Genomic DNA, 21,951 nt, shown 5'->3' with positions numbered 1-21,951 from the left:
ACAGAGTGTATATACAATGGTGGTCCCATAAGATTATAATGGAGCTGGAAAATTTCTATTGCCTAGTGACATTGTAGCCATTGTAATATTGTAGCCCAATGCATTACTCACGTGTTTGTGGTGATCTGGTGTAAACAAACCTACTACTCTACCAGTCATATAAAAGTATAATATTTACAATTATGTACAGTACATAATACTTGATAATGATCAGCAACTGTGTTATTGGTTTATGTATTTACTATATTATACTTTTAATTGTAATTTTAGAGTACAGTTTTGCTACTTATAAAAAAATGTTTACTGTAAAACAGTATACCATGTTATGCTGGCAGCAGCCTCATACATCTCATGTTTACTGTGTCTCTTGATTGTGTCATTTTTCTCTTATGCTTGGTTTAATTTGATGTCGTTTTGTTCATCATGGCCCCCAAGAATACAAAATCCACTGCTAATGTTGCCAGTAAGGGGCTACATTGAGTGATTGACCCGGAAATGAAATGAAAAGTGATTAAGGACTACGAAGGTGGAAAATCAGTGATGATTATTGGTCATCAGTCAGGCATGTCCCATTCCACCACAGTTACAATCTTGAAGAACAAGAACAAAGTGATGGAAGCTGTTAAAGGATCGGCTTCATCAAAGGCAACAAGATTAATAAAACTTTGAGAAGGGCCTTGATCAGGCATGTAGAAACTTCCAATGACCTGGATTGAAGACCTGTCACAGAAGTGTATCCATTTCAGCACCACGATGATCACAGCCAAAGCAAAAAGTTTATTTGTGATGTTGAAAGAAAAGGCTGGCCCTGACTATGGTGTTGAATTTACTGCTAGCTCTGGGTGGCTTAAACAATGCAAGAATCGTTATTCATTACATAATGTGAAAGTGATTGGTGAGTCTGCAAGTACTGTTGTAAAGGCAGGTGAAGAATTTTTGGAAACTCTAGATAAGCTGATTGTGGAAGAAAATTACCTGCCAGAGCAAGTATTCAACATAGATGAAACCTCCTTGTTCTGGAAACTGATGCCTGAAAGGGCTTTTATCTGTAAGGAGGCCAAGTAAATGCTAGGTTTCAAGGCTTTTAAGGACAGGATAATAGTCTTCCTTTGGGGTAATGTTGCAGGCTACAAATTGAAATCCTTTGTGATCTGGCACAGTGAGAGCCCCAGGTCTGTCAAGCATATCAATAAGCACACACTACCAGTGTACTACAGGAACAATAAGAAGTCATGGATAACCCAGTTCCTCTTCCAAGATGCCCTCCTGAATTGCTGTGCCAGCGAAATGGAGAAGTATTGTTTGGAGAATAACATCCCGTTCGAGATTTTTCTTATTGTTGATAATGGTCCTGGACATCCTCCTTTTATTGGTGATCTTCATCCCTACATCAAAGCAGTGCTTCTTCCTTCAAACTCCACATCTTTAATCCAACCAATGGATCCAGAAGTTATAGCAGCTTTTAAGGCCCTACTACTTGAGGATTACCTTTTCCCAGGCTATTGCTGCAACTGAGAAAGACACTGAGAAGACACTGATGCAATTCTGGAAGGATTCTAACATCTGTGACTGCATCAAGAACCTTGCTTGGGTTTTGGGTGATGTCACCAAGGAGTGTATGAGCAGCATCTGGAAGAAGACACTCAAGAGGTTCATCCATGACTTCTAAGGATTTGCCAAGGATGAGGAGGTTGCGCAACTCAACAAGGCTGTGGTTGAGATGGCAGACAACTTTACACTGGGTGTGGATGAGGATGACATTGAGGAGCTCCTAGAAGTAGTTCATGAGGAATTGACTAATGAGGAGTTCTTAAACTAAAATAGAAGCACATAGCTGAAGAAGAGGCAAGAGAAAAGGAAACTTCAGGAGAAGAAAAAGAAGAACCCCTAAGAAAATTCACACTGAAGGGCTTAGCAGAAGCTTTTGCAGACTTCAACAAGCTCCTTAAAAAGTTTGAAAACATTGTCCCCAACACCAAAAGGTTTTCATTAATAGAGAAGAATGTTCATGGTGCATTATCTGCTTACAAGCAAATCTATGATAAAAAAAAAAAAGAAAGAAAGAAACCAAGCAAACCACCATGGACATATTTCTGAAAAGAGTGACACTCCTCAAGAAGAGCCTCAGGCAGGTCTTTCAGGAGATATTCCAGAAGAAGTCATTGTTATCATAGGAGATGACAGCTCCAAGCATATTATTGCTACTGAAGACCTTCTGGTGGGACAAGATGTGGAGGTGGAAGACGGTGATAGCTATGATCCTGACCCTGTGTAGGCCTAGGCTAATGTGTGTGTTAGTGTCTTAATTTTTAACAAAAATTTTAAAAAGTGAAAAAAAAATTAATAGAAAAAAGCTTACAGAATAAGGATATAAAGAAACAATATTTTTGTACAGCTGTTGGTGTTTTAAGTTAAATGTTATTACAAAAGTCAAAAACTTAAAAAAATTAAAAGTTTATAAAGTGGAAAAGTTACAGTAAGCTAGGTTTAATTTATTATGGAAGAAAGAAACTTTTAAAATAAATTTAGTGTAGCCTAAGTGTACAATGTTTATAAAGTCTGCAGTAGTGTACAGTAATGTCCTAGGCCTTCACATTCACTCATTACTAACTCACTGACTCACCCAGAGCAACTTCCAGTCCTGCAGGCTCCATTCCTGTGAAGTGTCCTATACAGATGTACCATTTTTTATCTTTGACCATGTTTTTACTTTACCTTTTGTGTTTATATATGTTTAGATACACACATACTTATAATTGTGTTACAGGTGCCTACAGTATTCAGTACAGTAACATGCTGTACAGGTTTGTAGCCTAGGAGCAATAGGCTATACCATATAGCCAGGGTGTGTTGTAGGCTATACCATCTAGGTTTGTGTAAGTACACTCTGATGTTCGCACAATGACAAAATTGCCTAACAATACATTTCTCAGATTGTATCCCCATTGTTAAGTGACACATGACTACTTTGTATGACTTCAGTTTTTAAAACTTTATTGACTTTTTTTGTGACCTAATATATGGTTGTCCTGCAGAATGTTTCATGTGCATTTGAGAAGAATGTGTATTCTGTGGTTGTTGGGTAGAGTGTTGTGTATATGTCTGTTAGGTCTAATTGGTTTATACTGTTGTGTGAGTCCTCTGTTTCTTTATTGATCTTCTCTCTGGTTGACCTATCCATTATTGAAAGTGGGGTATCGAAGTCTCTATTCTTGAAGAACTGTCTTGTTCTCCCTTCAATTGTCTCAACTTTTGCCTCATATATTTTGGGATTCTGTTGTTACGTACGTATTTATTTGTGATTGTTATGTTTTATTGCTGTCTGGAAACTTTTTTCTATAAATAATGTTCTTCTTTGTCTCTTATAATCCTTTTTGATTTAAAGTCTATTTTGTCTGACAGTAATATAGCCTCCTCAGCTCTATTTTGGTTACTAGTTACATGGAATATCTTTTTCTATCCTCCTAGTTTCAACCTCTTTGTGTCCATATGTCTAAAGGGAATATCTTGTTGACAGCAGTTAGATGAATGCTGTACTTTTTTTTTTAATCTGATCTGCCAAGCTTTGCCTTTTAATAGGAAAGTTTAACCCATCTACATTTAATGTGATTACTAATGAAGGATTTACTTCTACCACATATCTATTTGTTATCTGCATGACCTATATGTTTTCTGTTCTTGAATTACTTCATTATTGCCTTTTTTATATTTGATTTTTTTTTACAATATACCACTTAGATTCCCTTCTTCTTTCCTTCTCTTTATATTTTTTTAGCTATTTTTTTAGTGGTTACCTTGGGGATTACAATTAACAGCTTAAACCTATAACAACCTGGTTTTAATACTATCAGCTAGATTTAATACTATATACCCTGCTCCTCTATGTCTCCATTCCTCCCTCTTTATATTATTATTGTCACAGGTTATATTTTTATACATTGTGTTCCTATTAACAAAGATTTATAATTTTTTTTGCATTTTCCTTCTAAAAAAAGAGATAAGGAGGAGTTACAAATCAAAAGTACAATAATACTGGCTTTCATATTTACTTTTGCCAGTGTTCTTTATTCTTCATTTACCTTCCAGTTGCTGACAAGTGTCCTTTCATTTCAGCTTGAAGGGCTCCCTTTAGCATTTCTTATGGGGTAGATCTCAGTAACAGACTGTCTTAGCTTTTGTATATCTGGGATTGTCTTAATTTCTCCTTCATTCTTGAAAGATAGTTTGCCAGATACAGAATTCGTGGTTGGCATTTTTTTTCTTTCAGAACTTTAAAGATGTTACCCCAGTGCCTTCTGACCTCCATGCTTTCTGATAGGAAATTATCTGTTAATCTTATTGACATTATTGAAATTATCTGTTAATCTTATGTGACAAGTCACTCCTCTCACTGCTTTTGAGATTTTCTTTTGCCTTTGGCTTCTGACAATTTGATTCTAATGTGTTGTATGTAGATCTCTCTGAGGTTATCTTGCTTGGAGTTTGTCAAGCTTCTCGTATGTGTACTCCTCATCAAATTTGAGGAGGTTTTGGCCATTATTTATTCAAAATTCTTTCTGTCCCTTTCCCTGTCTCTTCTGTTGGAATTCCCATAATGTGTATGTTGGTTATGCGTATGTGTATGTTGATGGCATCCTGCAGATTTTAGCCTCTGTTCACTTTTTTTCATTTTTTTTTCCTTTCTGTTCCTTAGACTGGATAATTTCAGTTGTCCTATCTTCGGGTTTTCTGGTTGTTCCTTCTGTTGATCAATCTTGAACCCTCTAGTGACTTTTTCATTTCAGTTATTGTACTTTTCAACTCCAGACTTTCTATTTATAATTTTTATAATTCTTGTTTCTTTACTGATATTCTCATTTTGTTAATACATCATTTTCCTGGTTTCTCTTAGTACTTTGTGGTTTCCTTTAGCTCTTTGAGCATGTTTAAATTGGTTTATTTAACATCTTTTTGTTGCACGTCCAATGTCTGGGCTTCTTCAGGGACGGTTTCTGTCAGTTTCTTTTTTATTTTGAAAGAGCCATACTTTTATGTTTTTTTGTACATGTTATTTTTTTTGTTTAAAACTGACCATTTGGGTACTATAATGTGGGAACTTTGGAAATCAGATTTTCCTGATCCCCGGGGTTGGCTGTTCTTGATTGTTGAAGTTGTAGCTTGTGCTCAGCCAGTGTTTTGACTGAGACTTTGTTGAATGCTAGTATCTTAACGTAAACAAACTAGTAAACAAAATCTCTTTTTCTGTCTTTGCAGATGGCTCTGTGCCATGCCATTCTTTTAACTCTTAACCAGGCTGTTTATAATTCTGCCTTAGCTTTTACTTTCTGCTTGCACTGAGACTATAGATCAGCTTAGGGTCTTCTCAGGTCTTTTCTGAGCATATATCCTGTCTTGGGCATGTATGTGGCTTTCTAAATTTCCCAGTGTATGCAAGTACTTTTGAATACCCTAATCTTCCAAAAAAACTCTCTGGCTTTTCCCCCTAGGCCTTAAGTGGTTGTTGTGTGTTTTAACCATAATCTTTTGTCCCACAGAGCTATGGGTTTTTGATAACCTTAAAATGTTTTTGAGTAGTGCCCACCCACTGCTTTTCTACACTGAATGGGTTTTAAGTTAGGAGAAATAGAATCAAATGCCTTATGTCAGTCCTTCAGGTAGTCCAAGATAGGTTAGAACAAACATGGTAACTTGCAAATAAGGTCTCCTTTGCTCTTCCAGAATCAGGGACTGGTGTGCCACACTCGAGATGTGGGCTGCCATCTTCAAGACTGCCACTGAGTTGGGGATGGGGGCAGTGGGGCAAGGGCAAGTAAAAATACTGCTAAGCTTTCCTGCTATTTTTTAATTGTGTTTTTCTTGATTTGGTATTCACTTGGTTGCCGTAAACCTTTACCTGTCTTCCAGAGTTCTGACAAAGTTGGTTCTGACAGTTTCTGGTTGGTTTTTCAATGTTTCTGTGGAGGGATAGGAGTATGGAGTTCTCTACTCTGCCATTTTGCTGATGTCTAGACCTCACCTCTTGATGTGACTTGCACCATGCTCAATGAAGGATGAAAGGAAATAAAAGCTTCCATGTTGAAGACTATTTATTACAGATATTTTTAAGGCTTTTGATAAATATCCCCAAATTGCCTTCCAAAAGGTTTGCAGTTCCACAAGCAATATATGAGACTGCTGTTTCTTCATACATTCACCAACACAATAGTTTTTTATTTTTGCTATTTTGACAGGAAAAGAAAGTTTCTAATTTTAACTTTAATCCACATTACAAATGTTTTAGTGAGATTAAACATTTTTTTTCACATATTCATTAGTCATTTGGAAGTCTCCTTTTGAGAATTACCTGCTTGTAGTGGCACATTCATCTTTTATACCAGAGAGTTCTTAAACTTTTTAAAACTTTTCAGTTAGTCCCTTTCCAGAAATAACTTGAGACTATTTACCATAAATGATATATATAAAATAAGGTTGATAATCTAGAAATAGAAAGTTAAGAACTTAAGCCATGGAAACAAAAAGGAAGCAAGTGTTAAATAGAGCTGGCAGGAATAATCATCAAATCTGAGTTGTCTAACAAAAAGGGAATCCCTGTAAGTTATGCAATTCTAATCATAGAGGAGGATGCACACTAGACCCAAAAGAGAACAGATTTTTTTTCTTGGCATTAAATTCTAAAACAAATTTCTCTTTTGAGCTCTCACATAGGGAATACTGAGTGACAGAATAATAGCATTGTTAATGAAAGTTTTATAGCAAATGCAGAAGCAATATTTTATTGAAGTATAATTTACATATAACATATTAGTTTCAGGTGTACAACATAATGATTTGATATTCATATGCATTGTAAAATTATCACCATAATAAGTCTAATTAACATAGTTACCATACATTGTTACAAAAATTTTGTTTTTCGTGTGATAAGAACTTTTAAGATCTATACCTTAGCAACTTTCAAGTATATAGTACAGTATTATTATCTATAGTCACCATGCTGTATATTGTATCCTCATGACTTATTTATTTTATAACTGAAAGTTTGTACCATTTGACACTCTTCACCCATTTTACCCACTCCACACCCATAGGTCTAGCAACCACTGATCTGTTCTCCATCACTGAGCTCTTTTTTTAATCATTGTTTTTATCTCTGACTTTTTATCAATTTAGCTTGACTATATATAGTACTTTTTAAATTATGCTATATCAACTTTTAAATATTCTTAGACTTTTTTAGTGAGAAATAGTTATTAGCTGTAAGTTTTTTCTTTGGCTGTAAGGAGGTAGAAGGCAGATTTCTCCTCCAATATATAGTGTAAATATGAAGATATAAATATATATAGTGACAATATATAGTGCAAAGGCCGATTAGAATGACTAGTTAGTGATAGAAAATAGGACCCAATATTCATAAGAGATTATTTGCCTTTGGTCTCTGGCTGAGGCATGTGTGTACCAAACTGCTGAATCTATGTCAATGTATAATAATACATATAAATTTAATTCATTCTTAAACATGAAACGAAGTGCAATTACTTTCATAATAAAAGAAATGCAAATTAAAACTACTCTGAAATACCTTGTTTTTTTTTAATTGCAGAAGATCAAAAAGGCTTGATAACTCATTATGTTGTTGATAAGAATATTTAGAAACAGGTCCTCTCATACGAGCTAGTGAGAGCATAAATTGGTGGTACAACTCCTGTGGAGGGCAATTTGGTAGTAGCTATTAAAATACAAATGCATGCATCTTTGAACCTAGTAATTCACTTCCAATAACTTGTCTCTGGGTAATAGTCTCAGCAAGGCTGTTAATGACCACCACATTGTTAAATCCAATGGTCTGCTCTCAGGGTCATCGTGACCTGTCATCAGCATTTAACTACTCAATCCTTCTTGAAGCACTTTCTTTACCTGGCTTTCAGGACACTATACTCTTCTGGTTTTTTCCCTCTCTCTCTGGCCTTCTTTATCTTTCCGTCCTCTAAATAGTGGAGTCCCTCAGAGCTCAGTCCCTGGACTTCTTTTCAATCTACACTCACTCCCTCGGTTTCCATCCAGTCTCGTGGCTCTAAATACCATCTATATGCTGATCGCTCCCAAATTTATATATCAAGCCTGGACCTGTCTCCTGAACTCTGGATTTGTATATCTAATTTTCATAAACTTTCTGCTCAGGGCCATAGTAATCTCTCACCTGGTGTCCCTGCATCTACTATTCCACCCTTCAGTTTATTATTTTTTTCTAAAATAACAGCTTTATTGAGATATAATTCACATAGCATTCAGTTCACCCGTTTAAAGTATACAATCCAATGGCTTTTAGTATACTCACAGAGTTGCACAGCCATCACCACAGTCAGCTTTGTAACATTTTTGTTACCCCTAATAGAAACATGTACGTTAGCAGTCACTTTATGCTTCCTCCCAACCCTTATGCCAATCCCCCAGCCCTAGGCAAGGGCTTATCTACTTTTTGTCTGTATAGATTGGCCAACTCTGGACATTTCATATAAATGGAATCATAAAAATATGTGGTCTTTGTGACTGGCTTCTTTCATTTAAGATAATGTTGTCAAGGTTCATCCATACTGTAGCATGTATCAGTACTTCATTTCTTTATTGTTGAATAATATTTCATCACATGGATATACCATATTTTGTTTTCCTGTTCTTCAGTTGATGAATATTTGGGCAGTTTATTCTTAATACAGCATTCTATAATGGTTGTATTGAAATGGAAGTCAACTCATGTAACTCCTCTGCTCAGAAACTACCAGTGACTCCCCATCATACTCTGAGTAAAAGTCAAAGTCCTTACAAGGACTTTGTCCTTATATATTCTGCATGTACTTTGCTCTCACTTTTTCAGTCCAGCCAAACTGGCCTCCCTGCTGTTCTGCACACATGCCAGGCACACTCTTGCAGCAAGGCCTTTATGCTTGCTGTTCCTTTTGCCTGTTATTTCCTTATCCCAGATATCTACATGACTTGCTTCCTTACTTCCCTCAGGTCTTTACTCAAATGTTATCATCTCAGGGAGGCTTTCCTTGGTGAAATATGCTCTCCCAGTCCACCACCTCCAGCCCCCAGCATAGTCTGTCTGCCTTCCTGTATTATTTTTCTCCATGGTATATATCACTAACATATTTATCTTTTTATTTTTTTAATTGAGTTAATGATAGGTTACAATCTTGTGAAATTTCAGTTGTACATTAATGTTTGTCATTCGTGTTGTAGGTGCACCATTTCACCCTTTGTGCCCACCCCCCACCCCACCTTTCCCCTGGTAGCCACTAATCTGTTCTCTTTGTCCACATTTTTAAATTCCTCATATGAGTGGAGTCATACAGAGATTATGCTTCTCTAACTGGCTTATTTCATTTAACATAATTCCCTCAAGGTCCATCCATTTTGTTGCAAATGGGATGATTTTGTTCTGTTTTGCAGCTGAGTAGTATTCCATTGTATATATATACCACAACTTCTTTATCCATTCATCTGTTGATGGGCACTTAGGTTGCTTCCATGTCTTGGCTATTGTAAATAATGCTGCAATGAACATTGGGGTGCATAGGACTTTTGGAATTGCTGACTTCAAGCTCTTTGGATAGATACACAGTAGTGGAATGGATGGATTGTATGGTAGTTCTATTTTTAATTTTTTGAGGAATCTCCATACTGTTTTCCATAGTGGCTGCACTAGTTTGCATTCCCACCAGCAGTGTATGAGGGTTCCATTCTCTCCACAACCTCTCCAACATTTGTTACTATTAGATTTAGATATTTTTGTCGTTCTAATGGGTATAAGGTGATATCTTAGTGTAGTTTTGATTTGCATTTCCCTGATGATCAGCGATGATGAGCATCTTTTCATGTGCCTATTGGCCATCAGTATATCTTCTTTGGAGAAATGTCTGTTCATGTCTCCAGCCCATTTTTTGATTGGGTTGTTTGATTTTTTTGTTGTTGAGTTGTGAGAGTTCTTTATATATTATGGATATTAAGCCTTTGTCAGATATATGACTTGCAAATATTTTTTCCCAGTTAGTGGGTTATTTTTGTGTTTCAACCCTGTTTTCATTTGCCTTGAAGAAGCTCTTTAGTCTGATGAAGTCCCATTTGTTTATTCTTTCTATTGTTTCCCTTCTCTGAGAAGACATGGTGTCCGAAAATGTCCTTTTAATACTGATGTCAAAGAGTGTACTGCCTACGTTTTCTTCTAGAGGCCTTATGGTTTCAGGTCTCACCTTTAGGTCTTTGATCCATTTTGAGTTTATTTTGGTGAATGGTGAAAAAAAACGGTCAATTTTCATTCTTTTACATATGGCTTTTCAGTTTTCCCAGCACCATTTGTTGAAAAGACTTTCTTTTCTCCATTGTTTGCACTCAGCTCCTTTGTCGAAGATAAGCTGTCCAGAGATGTGTGGTTTTATTTCTGGGCTTTCAATTCTGTTCCATTGATCTGTGCACCTGTTTTTGTACCAGTACCATGCTGTTTTGATTACTTTAGCTTTGTAGTAAGTTTTGAAGTCAGGGATTGTGATGCCTCCTGTTGTGTTCTTTTTTCTCAGGATTGCTTTAGCAATTCGGGGTCTTTTGTTGCCCCATATAAATTTTAGGATTCTTTGTTCTAATTCTGTAAAGAATGTCATTGGGATTCTGATTGGGAGGGCGTTGAATCTGTAGATTGCTTTAGGTAGAACGGACATTTTAATTATGTTTATTCTTCCAATCCATGTACATGGAATGTCTTTCCATCTCCTTATGTTATCATCCACTTCTCTCAGAAAGGCCTTGTAATTTTCATTGTATAGGTCCTTCACTTCCTTAGTTAAATTCATCCCGAGGTATTTTCTTCTTTTTGTTGCGATTGTGAATGGTATTGTGTTCTTGAGTTCTTTTTCTGTTAGTTCGTTGTTAGAATATAGAAATGCTACTGATTTATGCAAATTGATTTTATACTCTGCAACTATACTATAGTTGTTGATTACTTCTAAGAGTTTTCCAATGGATTCTTTGGGGTTTTCTACATATAAGATCGTGTCGTCTGCAAACAGTGAGAGTTTCACTTCTTCCCTCCCTATTTGGATCCCTTTTATTCCTTTATCTTACCTGATTGCTCTGGCCAGGACCTCCAGTGCTATGTTAAATAAGACTGGTGATAGTGGGCATCCTTGCCTCGTTCCTGTTTTCAGGGGGATGGCACTCAATTTTTGCCCATTGAGTATGATGTTGGCTGTGGGTTTGTCATATATGGCCTTTATTATGTTGAGGTAGTTCACTTCTATGCCCATTTTGTTCAGAGTTTTTATCATAAATGGCTGTTGGATCTTGTCAAATGCTTTCTCTGCATCTATGAGATGATCATGTGGTTTTTATTCCTCAGTTTGTTGATGTGGTGTATCACGTTGATTGATTTGCGGATGTTGAACCATCCCTGTGTCCCTGGTATGAATCCCACTTGATCATAATGTATGATCCTTTTGATGAATTGCTGAATTCTGGTGGCCAAAATTTTGTTTAGAATTTTTGCATCTATGTTCATCAGTGATATTGGCCTGTAGTTCTCTTTTTTCGTGGCGTCCTTGTCTGGCTTTGGTATCAGCGTGATGTTGGCCTCACAGAATGTGTTAGGAAGTGTTCCATCCTCCCTAATTTTTTGGAATAGCTTGCAAAGGATAGGTATTAAATCCTCTCTGAAAGTTTGGTAGAATTCCCCAGGGAAGCCATCTGGTCCTGGGGTTTTATTCTTTGGGATGCTATTGATGGCTGTTTCAGTCTCTTTCCTTGTGATTGGTCTGTTCAAATTGTCTGCTTCTTCTTGAGTGAGCTTTGGGAGATTGTAGGAGTCCAAGAATTTATCCATTTCCTCTAGGCTATCCATTCTGTTAGCATAGAGTTTTTCACAGTATTCTCTTATAATCCATTGTATTTCTGCAGAGTCTCTTGTTATTTCTCCTCTTTCATTTCTGATTTTGTTTATTTGAGCCTTCTCCCTTTTTTTCTTTGTAAGTCTGGCTAGGGGTTTGTCAATTTTATTTATCTTCTCAAAGAACCAGCTCTTTGTTTCATAGATTGTTTCTACCACCTTTTTCATTTCAATAGTATTTTTTTCTGCTCTGATTTTTATTATTTCTCTCCTTCTGCTGACTTTGGGCTTTATTTGTTCTTCTTTCTCTAGTTCAGTTAGGTGTAGTTTAAGATTGCTTATTTGGGATTTTTCTTGTTTGTTAAGGTGTGCCTGTATTGCGTTGAATTTTCCTCTTAATACAGCTTTTGCTGTATCCCATATGAGTTGGTATGGCATGTTATCATTTTCATTAGTTTCCAGGTAATTTTTGATTTCTTCTTTAATTTCTTCAATGATCCATTGCTTGTTCAGTAGTGTATTGTTTAGTCTCCACATCTTTGTGCCTTTCTCAGCTTTTTTCTTGTAATTAATTTCTAGCCTTATAGCATTATGATCAGAGAAGATGCTTGTTATTATTTCAATTTTTTTAAAATTTGTAGAGGCTTGCCTTGTTTCACAACACATGGTCTATCCTTGAGAATGTTCCATGTGCACTTGAGAAGGATGTGTATTCTGCTTTTTTAGGATGAAGTGATCTATATATGTCTATTAAGTCCAATTGTTTTAGTTTTTCATTTAGCTCCACTGTTTCTTTGTTGATTTTCTGTCTGGATGATCTGTCCATTGATGTGAGTGGGGTGTTGAGGTCCCCTACTATTATTGCGTTGTTTTTAACATCTTCCTTTAGGTATGTTAATAGTTGCTTTATGATCCTTGGAGCTCCTATGTTGGGTGCATAGATATTTATAAGCGTTATTTCTTCTTGATGAAGTGTCCCTTTGATCATTATATATTGTCCCTGTGTGTCTCTCTTTACCTGTCTTATTTTGAAATCCACTTTGTCTGATATAAGAATTGCAACACCTTCTTTTTTTTCCTTGCTATTAGCTTGAAGTATTGTCCTCCACCCCTTCACTCTGAGCCTGTCTTTGTCCTTGGGGCTGAGGTGTGTTTCCTGGAGGCAACTAATTGTTGCATCTTGTTCTTTAATCCATTTTGCCACTCTGTGTCTTTTTATTGGAGAGTTTAATCCATTTACATTGAGAGTGATTATTGATGCATGTGGACTTAAAGCTGTCAATCTATTGCTCATTATCTGGCTTTCCTGCTTTTCTCTTCCTGTGTGCTTTATCCTACCCATTCGATACTGCAATTTCTTATGCTGGGTTTCTTAGATTTTTGCTTATTTATGTTTTGTGGCTCTGTTCTGTTGTTTAGTTTAGTGGCTACCCTGAAGTTTGTATTTAGAATCTCGTGTATAATATAGTTTATTCTCTGGTGGTCTCTTACTTACTTGGTCTAGACTAATTTAGTCCCTTTGCTCTTCCCCTCCTAAATTATTATTTTCACTTCTTGTTCCAACTTGTGTTATGAGTTTGTAGTTAGAGTGATAAGATCCTCCTTGCTTTGGTAGATTCCTTACCTTTACCCTAATGCTATAGTTGAATATTTGCTATCCTATTCTGGTTCTATTTATCTGTCTCCCTACTCTGTGGTTTGTGACCCCGTTCTCCCTTTTTTCAGGTATGAGAGCTTTCTTGAGGATTTCTTGTAGTGGAGGACTTTTGGTTACAAATTCCCTTAACTTTTGTTTGTCTGGAAAAGATTTAATTTCTCCCTCATATCTGAAGGATATTCTTGCTGGATAGAGTATTCTTGGCTGAAGATTTTTATCTTTTAAAGCTTTGAATATGTCACTCCATTCTCTCCTAGCTTGTAAGGTTTCTGCAGAGAGATCCGCTGAAAGTCTGATAGGGGCTCCTTTGTAGGTAATTCTCTTTTGTCTTGCAGCCCTGAGTATTCTTTCTTTGTCATTCCTTTTTGCCATTTGTACTACTATATGCCTTGCAGTAGGTCTTTTTACATTGACAAATCTAGGAGATCTGAAAGCTTCCTCTACACACATTTCTCCCTCAATCCCTAGATTTGGGAAGTTCTGTTCTATAATTCCATTAAGCACACTTTCTGCTCCATTTTCCTTTTCTACGTTCTCGGGAATTCTTGTGATCCTTAAATTCTTTCTCCTCCTTGAATCCGCTATCTCTCTAATACTTTCCTCATTCCTTTTAATCCTTAGTTCTCTTTCTTCCTCTGTCTCGAGCCATTCAGCCTGTCTATCTTCGATTATGCTAATTTGCTCTTCTATGGAATCTACCCGGGCATTCACGGAATCTGTATTCTGTTTTATCTGGTCCATTGTGTTTTTCATCTCTAGTAATTCTGTTTGATTCTTCCTTGTAATTTCAATCTCTTTTGTGAAGTAACTCCAGAACTTGGCTTGTCTATCTTTCTCTCTACCTCATTGAGTTTTTTTATTATAGCTGCTCTGAACTCATTTTCATTTAGTTTACCTAATTCCAAGTCCTCAGGACTTAATTCTTTGTTTTTATTGTTTTCCTTCTGGTCTGGGGCTTTTATAAATTGCTGGATGGTAGAGGAGCAGTTTTTTCACATGGTGGTAGAATTCAGTTGCAGTTACAGCCTGTCGCCACTAGATGGGGGTCGAGAGCCGCGTGTTCTGATCTCTCCGCCTTCCGGCAAGATGTCGGTGCCCAGTGCACTTTGCCAGGGCGGGGGTGGGGGCGGTTTCTCTCACGCACCGATCTGGATTCGATCAGTTCTGTTCTCTGGTCTCCCGGGGCCCTGCGTTTATCGGGTCCCCGCGCACGGAAGCTCTCCCCGTCAGCGGGTTTCCACTGAACCAGCGGCAGGAGTCCTAGACGATCCCCTGGTCGTGCGGCCCCTCCCCTTCTCCTTCCTGGACCCACGCTGCGATCCTGGTTTCTAGGGGATGGAGGGATGTTCTCTCCTACCCCGTTCCAGCTCCTCCGAGGCAGGCAGTAGGCGCTCCGTCTTCTGTCTTTTGATACTGTAGGTCTCTGAGTCCTGGCATTAGGTTCATTAGCTGAAATTCAGGTTGTTTTTTCTTTTTTTTTCAGTCCTTTGTTGTAGTTTGGAGGGGAGAGAGTCCCGGGTCTGCTTACCCTGCCTTTTGCTCCGCCTCCTCTCCATTCCCTCTAACATATTTATCTTAATTATTTATCTTGTTTATTATTCTTGTTTCCCCACTAGAATGTAAGCTCTGTGAGGCCAAGAATTTCTGTCTATTTTGTTTAATGCTCTATCCTCAGGACCTGGAAAAGTGCCTGATGGATAGTAAGCACTCAGTATATATTTTGAATGAATGAATAAATAACATTGTCTTTCCAGAGGAAATTGGGTTCTGGACAACAAGGTTGGAAGGAGACTGTTTATTATATGTTATTTTATACCTCAAGTTTTGAATGATAAGGATATATTCCTATTAAAATGCATAAAATTAAAATTAGAAATTATGAGCTGAAGTATACAATTACATAGGACCTATAGAAGAAAAGTTGAATTTGTGAATTTGATTGTAAACTTCAAGGTAGTCCAATGTATTTCAATAGTAATCTGACGCTATAAGGAGAAAGAGCTATAACTTAATTTCCTCTAGGACCTTGTAAAGTCTCCTGAAAATAGAAGGTACAGTTTTTGCATAAGTAGTTTGACAGTGACAAAATGTATTTTCTTACTCACCATAAAGTCTGATATAATTATCATAATTTAATTCAGTCTTATAAATTATCGCCAAGATTACACTTCTTATCATAGATGGCAAGGAAAGAAAAGCTTTCACTTCCCTTTACCATTTAGATTTCCAAAACTTTGTGCTTTCATAGACTCTACTGAGTGCACCTAAAATCATAGCCCCCATTTCTTTCTAGCTCCCGAGTCAAGCAGCCTCTTGTGCATAACAATGGTTTTTAAAAATGTGTAAGGGTAGAGCCAGGGCTCAAATTAGCCAAAAGTACAACTTAGCTACTCTCTGAGTAGCTGCTTCCTGGCTTCCTTCCTACCTGCTCCATAGACATATACTGTTCTGGGGTTCACATCTAGGCTTTTACATGAGAGAATAGCACAGTGCTCAAGTGTAATGGGAGTGCAGAACTTAGATCTACCCCCCAGTCTCTTTGGAGGTGGGAAATAAGAGAACATAAATCTGCAGATAATAAACTTGTTCTTGTTGTTTTTCTGATACAGGGTCAAGGAAATGATTCCTCCAAGGCCACCTCTTACCCGTTGGACAGGAGGAGCTCAGAAGGCAAGTGCCAAAGCCAAGGTGAAACTTTAATGTTATAAGGTGTTGAGTGCACTCATTTGAAAATAAGGCAGGGACTCTTCAGTATGTTTTCCAGAAGGGGTGAGAAATTGTAGCTTCACATATTTTCCTTCCTGGTTCTGGTTGTGACTAGTGGGGTACAGTGAATAGTATAGTGTTTAATCTTTTGTTGGTAGTCTCTGAGCTGAAAAGAAAAGGGCAGTTTATACCTAAAGTATTGTTGAATGTAAAACCCAATCTAGTTTCAGACTTGCGTTCTGTATCTTAACCTCCTTAAGGCCTCTTTACCAGACATTTTGTATTTTCCTAGGCCGTGAGTGACTACCACATGCAGATCAAAAACATTTCTAGAGCCATTCTGGAAGAGTATCACAGGATGTTTGGAAAACAGGTGGCCAAACTAGGGAGTGATATGGATAGTGAAACCCTGGAGGAACATAAGTGCCAGCTCAGCTATGAACTTAATTGCTCTGGAAAATACTTTGCTTTCAAAGAACAACTCAAGGTAAATATTCATTTATTTAATTATTCCATAGGTTTTTATGAAGCATCTTCTCTACAGACCCAGTTACTTTTTTTCTCCGATTATGCTCAGCTATGCTTCCACCTTTCTTGTTTTTGGTGCAAAGAGCTGTGTTCTCTATGATAGAATGTCAAGAGAAGCTCCACTCCTGCAGAGCCTTAGAATGGTTCAGTATCTATTCTGAGTGTGAGCTTTTAACAAACTAAGTCTTTACTTGAGGCTAGGCCAGATTTGGGGCCGGATTTCATGTTGCTTTACCAGGCAGAAGCTCTGTAACTGGTACTGATTCCATGACTAAATATCTGTTTCCCATTAACAAACATTTCCCTAGTTCATAGAATCACTATCATTTGAGAAACACTTACTTAATAATGATTTCCCAAATAATAATGGTTAACATTTATTTTTTGCTGTAAACCAAATTTTTAAATGCTTTATATTTTGCTAATTTAATCCTCACAACTACTCTATGAGGTAGGTACTCCCAATTTTATAGATGGAGAAATACAGTTAGTCGGTTAAGTAATTTGCCCAAGGTCACAGAGCTAGTAAAGATCAAAGATAGGACTCAAATTCAGGCAGTCTGACTCCAGAACTCACGTTCTTAACTACTACATTGCCTGTCACCTCTCTATGCACACTTACTTTGTGCCTTGTACTGTACTAAACAGATACAAAGAAAGCGTATGGAAATAATAAAGTGAAAAACAACTATTGCTCGTGGAGGCAAGAGGCTGTTCTCAGTAGGCGGCATAGGCACATCTCAGTTTGATTCCTGGTTCCATCACTACTAGCCTGATGACCTTGGTCAAGTGACTTTACATCTCTGAGCCTCAATTTCTTTGCCTAATAATGAGGGATAATGTTAATATTATCACGTAGAGTCATTATGAGAATTAAATAATATAATGCATGGAAAGTGCTTAGTACAAAACCTGGAAATAATGTTAGCTGAGGGGAAAAAAAGAAGAAACTGTCCTGGCTACAGAAATATGTTATTTGTATAGCATTTTAAGCTTCACCACCTGTTATTTCTCTTTAGCTTCTCAGTCATTTTCTGAAATAAGATAGTAATACCAAAAGTACATATCTGTTTAACAAATGAGGAAATCAAGGTGCCAAGTGTAAAATAATTTATGAGGTTGTACAGTGGCAGGGTTAGAACCAGAATTCCGTTCTCCAGACTCTCAAAGCAGGTCTTTCTCCCTTTCTCCCTTGAATCATGTGGTCACCATGAGAGATATACTACATAAACTTAATACAAAGCTTTTCTTTGGCTTTATGGCTCTCTTCACACAGTTTGAGTCCTGCATCGACCATGTTAGTGATGATGGTGACGTCAAGAAAAGAAGTCACGTAGAGCATGTTGTTTGGAGGAAAAATCAGAGAGGTGATAGTCTAGCAGTTACCAAGGGAGAAATCAGTCACCTTCTGAAGTGCTGCTGAGCCTTAGACCAGAAGCTCAAGGGAGGCCTGTGCTGTTAGCATGGTGCTGGACTGTTATCAGATGGGTGACCTGTGTCTCTTGCAGCATGCTGTGGTAAAGATTGTGAGAGAGAAGTACTTGAAGACAACATCATTTGAAAGCCAGGAGGAGCTGCAGACATTTATCAGCGAGCTCTATGTGTTCTTGGTGGATCAGATGCATGTGGCCTTGAACCAGGTAGGTGCTCAAGAACCAAGAGCATCAGGGCATCAGGGTTTCCTCTGAATGATTCCTTCCTTGCTTCCTTTCTTCCTTAATTCTACGAACATTTATTGAGGTGTCTGCTTTCTGCTGGACATGGAAAACACAAAGATGAATAAGAAACTGCCTAAATTATAAGACTAATTTTGAGAACAAGCAGGTGTGCTCTTTCAACTTCCTAGAAAAATAAATTTCATAACTGTCATAAATGTGATGGATAAAAAAATAGATAAAATCGACTATGTAAATTGTGAAACAAAAATTATTCTGTTTATTCTGTGAATGCGTGCAATTCTCAATTTTTTATTCAAATGAAAAACTATGAGTTTTCAGATATTATACCTGAATGAGAATGACACTTCAGACGTGCCTTTTCTATTTGACTGGTGGTCTGCTTTCCTTCCACATGTCTGTTTATATCTATATTTGCACAGCTTGCGTCTTGCCTTTATTTGTTCATTTTTAGAAATTATTTTATTGAGGTCATGATAGTTTATACCTTGTGAAATTTCAGTTGTACATTATTATTTGTCAGTCGCTATATATATATGGAGCCCTTTATCCCTTATGCCTGCCCCCGAACTCCTTCCCCTCTGGTAACCACTAATCTGTTGTCTTTGTCCATGTGTTTGTTTATCTTCCACATGTGAGTGAAATCATGCAGTGTTTGTCTTTCTCTGTCTGGCTTATTTCGCCTAACATAATACCCTCAAGGTCCATCCGTGCTATTGCAAATGGGACGATTTTGTCTTTTTTTATGGCTAAGTGGTATTCCATTGTATGTGTGTGTGTATATATACCACCTCTTCTTTATCCATTCATCAGTCAATGGGCACTTGGGGTGCTCCCACATCTTGGGTATTGTAAAGAATGCTACAATGAACATAGGGGTGCATAATTCTCTTTGAATTTTTGATTTCAAGTTCTTTGGATAAGTATCCAGTAGTGGGATAGCTGGGTCATCTGGTATTTCTATTTTTAATTTTTTAGGAAATCTCCATACTGTTTTCCATAGTGGCTGCACGAGTTTGCACTCCCACCAGCAGTGTATGAGGGTTCCACTTTCTCCACATCCTCTCCAATGTTTGTTATTTTTTGTCTTCATAATTATACCCACTCTAATGAGTGTAAATTGATATCTCCTTGTAGTTTTGATTTGCATTTCCCTAACGATTAGTGATGTTGAACGTTCTTACATGGGCCTATTGACCATCTGCATATATTCAGAAAAATGTCTGTTCATGTCCTCTGTCCGTTTTTCAATCAGGTGGTTTATTTTTTTGTTGCTGAGTTGTATGAGTTCTTTATATATTTGAGAGATTAACCCCTTGCCAGATGTATGATTTGCAAATATCTTCTCCCAGTTGGTGGGTTGTCTTTTCGTTTTGTTGCTGGTTTCCTTTGCTTTGCACAAGCTCTTTAGTCTGATGAAGTCCCACTTGTTTATTTTTTCTTTTGTTTCCCTTCTCTGAGTAAACAGAGTATTTGAAAGATGCTTCTAAAACTGATGTCAAAGAGTGCACTGCCTATATTTTCTTCTAGGAGTTTTATGGTTTCACATCCTACCTTCAAGTCTTTAATCCATTTTGAGTTAATTTTTGTGTATGGTGAAAGATAACAGTCTACTTTCATTCTTTTGCATGTGGCTGTCCAGTTTTCCCAACACCATTTATTGAAGAGACTTTCCTTTCTCCACTGTATGTTCTTGGCTCCTTTGTTGAAGATTAACTTTCCGTAGATGTGTGGTTTTATTTCTGGGCTTTCAATTCTGTTCCATTGATCTGTATGTCTGTTTTGGTACCTGTACCGTGCTGTTTTGATTACTATAGCTTTGTAGTATATTTTGAAGTCATGTATTGTGATGCCTCCAGCTTTGTTCTTTTTTCTCAGGATTGCTTTTGCTATTTGGGGTCTTTTGTTGCCCCATGTGAATTTTAGGATTCTTTGTTCTATTTCTGTCACGAATGTCTTTGGGACTCCAATTGGGATTGTAGTGAATCTGTAGATTGCTTTAGGTAATATGGACATTTTTAACTATGTTTATTCTTCCAGTCCATGTGCATGGACTATTATTCCATTTCTTTATGTCATCATCGATTTCTTTCAATAATGTCTTACAGTTTTCATTGTATAGGACTTTCACCTCCTTGGTTAAATTTATTCCTAGATATTTTATTTTTCAGTTCTGATTATATTCTTGAGTTCTCCTTCTGTTAGTTTGTTATTAGAGTATAGAAACGCAACCGATTTTTCTGAGTTGATTTTGCACCATGAAACTTCACTATAGTTGTTGATTATGTCTAATAGTTTTCCGATGGATTCTTTAGTGTTTTCTATATATGGAAACAGTCTGCAAACAGTGACAGTTTCACTACTTCCTTGCCAATTTGGATATCTTTTATTTATTTTTGTTGCCTAATTTCTCTGGCCAAAACCTCCAGTACTATGTCGAATAAAAGTGGCGAGAGTGGGCACCCTTGTTTTGTACCTGTTTTCAGAGGGATGTTTTTCAGTTTTTCCCCATTGGGTACAATGTTGGCTCTGGGTTTGTCATATATGGCCTTTATTATGTTAAGGTACTTTCCTTCTATACCCATTGTATTTAGAGTTTTTATCATAACTGGATGTTGGATCTTGTCAAATGCTTTCCCTGCATCTATTGAGATGATCATGTGATTTTTACTCCTCATTTTGTTAATGTGGTGTACCACATTGATTGATTTGCGGATGTTGAACCATCCCTGTGTCCTGGTATAAATCCCACTTTATCATGGTATATGATCCTTTTAATGTATTGCCGTATTTGGTTTGCCAATATTTTATTGAGGATTTTTGCATTTATGTTCATCTTTGATATTGGCCTGTAATTTTCCTTCTTTACGTTGTCTGTTGGCTTTGGGATCAGGATGATGTTGGCCTTGTAGAATGAGTTAGGAAGCATTCTGTCTTCTTCAATTTTTCGGAATGGTTTGAGAAGAATAGGTATTAAATCTTCTTTGAATGTTTGGTAGAATTTTCCAGAGAGGCCATTTGGTCCTGGACTTTTATTTTGAAGAGCTTTTTGATTACTGTTTTAATCTCTTTACTTGTGATTGGTCTATTCAGATTCTCTATTTCTTCTTGGTTCAGTTTTGGGAGGTTGTATGCATCTAAGAATTTATCTATTTCTTTTAAATTGTCCCATTTGTTGGCATATAGTTTTTCATATATTCTCTTATAATCCTTTGTATTTCTGTGGTATCCATTGTAATTTCTCCTCTTTCAGTTCTACTTTGATTTATTTGAGCCTTTTCTCTTTTTTTCTTAGTGAGTCTTGCTAAGGGTTTTTCTGTTTTCTTTATCTTCTCAAAGAACCGTCTCAGTTTCATTGATCCTTTCTACTGGGTTGTTTGTTTGTTTGTTTGTTTTTTGCTTTCTATTTCACTTTTTTCTGCTCTAATTTTTATTATTTCCCTCCTTCTGCTGACTTTGGGCTTTGTTTGTTCCTTTTTTAGTTCCGTTAGGTGCAGTTTAAGATTACTTAT

The 21,951-nt window shown here is 37.0% G+C and overlaps 1 protein-coding gene across 19 annotated transcripts in view; it reads left to right on the top strand.

The window, feature by feature from the left end:
* Nucleotides 1-21,951, top strand: part of CFAP70 (cilia and flagella associated protein 70) — a 134,853-nt gene that overhangs the window by 62,000 nt on the left and 50,902 nt on the right. For 10 of the 19 annotated variants that reach the window (XM_070227315.1, XM_001503856.5, XM_070227291.1 and 7 more), the window contains 3 exons: nucleotides 16,139-16,199; nucleotides 16,528-16,722; nucleotides 18,272-18,403. In XM_070227315.1, the coding sequence (XP_070083416.1) occupies nucleotides 16,139-16,199; nucleotides 16,528-16,722; nucleotides 18,272-18,403 (388 nt within the window). Of the gene's footprint in view, nucleotides 1-16,138; nucleotides 16,218-16,527; nucleotides 16,723-18,271; nucleotides 18,404-21,951 lie in introns of all 19 variants that reach the window. The other 9 variants (XR_011423227.1, XM_023645053.2, XM_070227313.1 and 6 more) reach the window with 1 other exon arrangement.

This window comes from Equus caballus, chromosome 1, assembly GCF_041296265.1.
Source record: "Equus caballus isolate H_3958 breed thoroughbred chromosome 1, TB-T2T, whole genome shotgun sequence".
NCBI lineage: Eukaryota > Metazoa > Chordata > Mammalia > Perissodactyla > Equidae > Equus > Equus caballus.
This window is presented reverse-complemented; position numbering and strand designations above follow the sequence as displayed.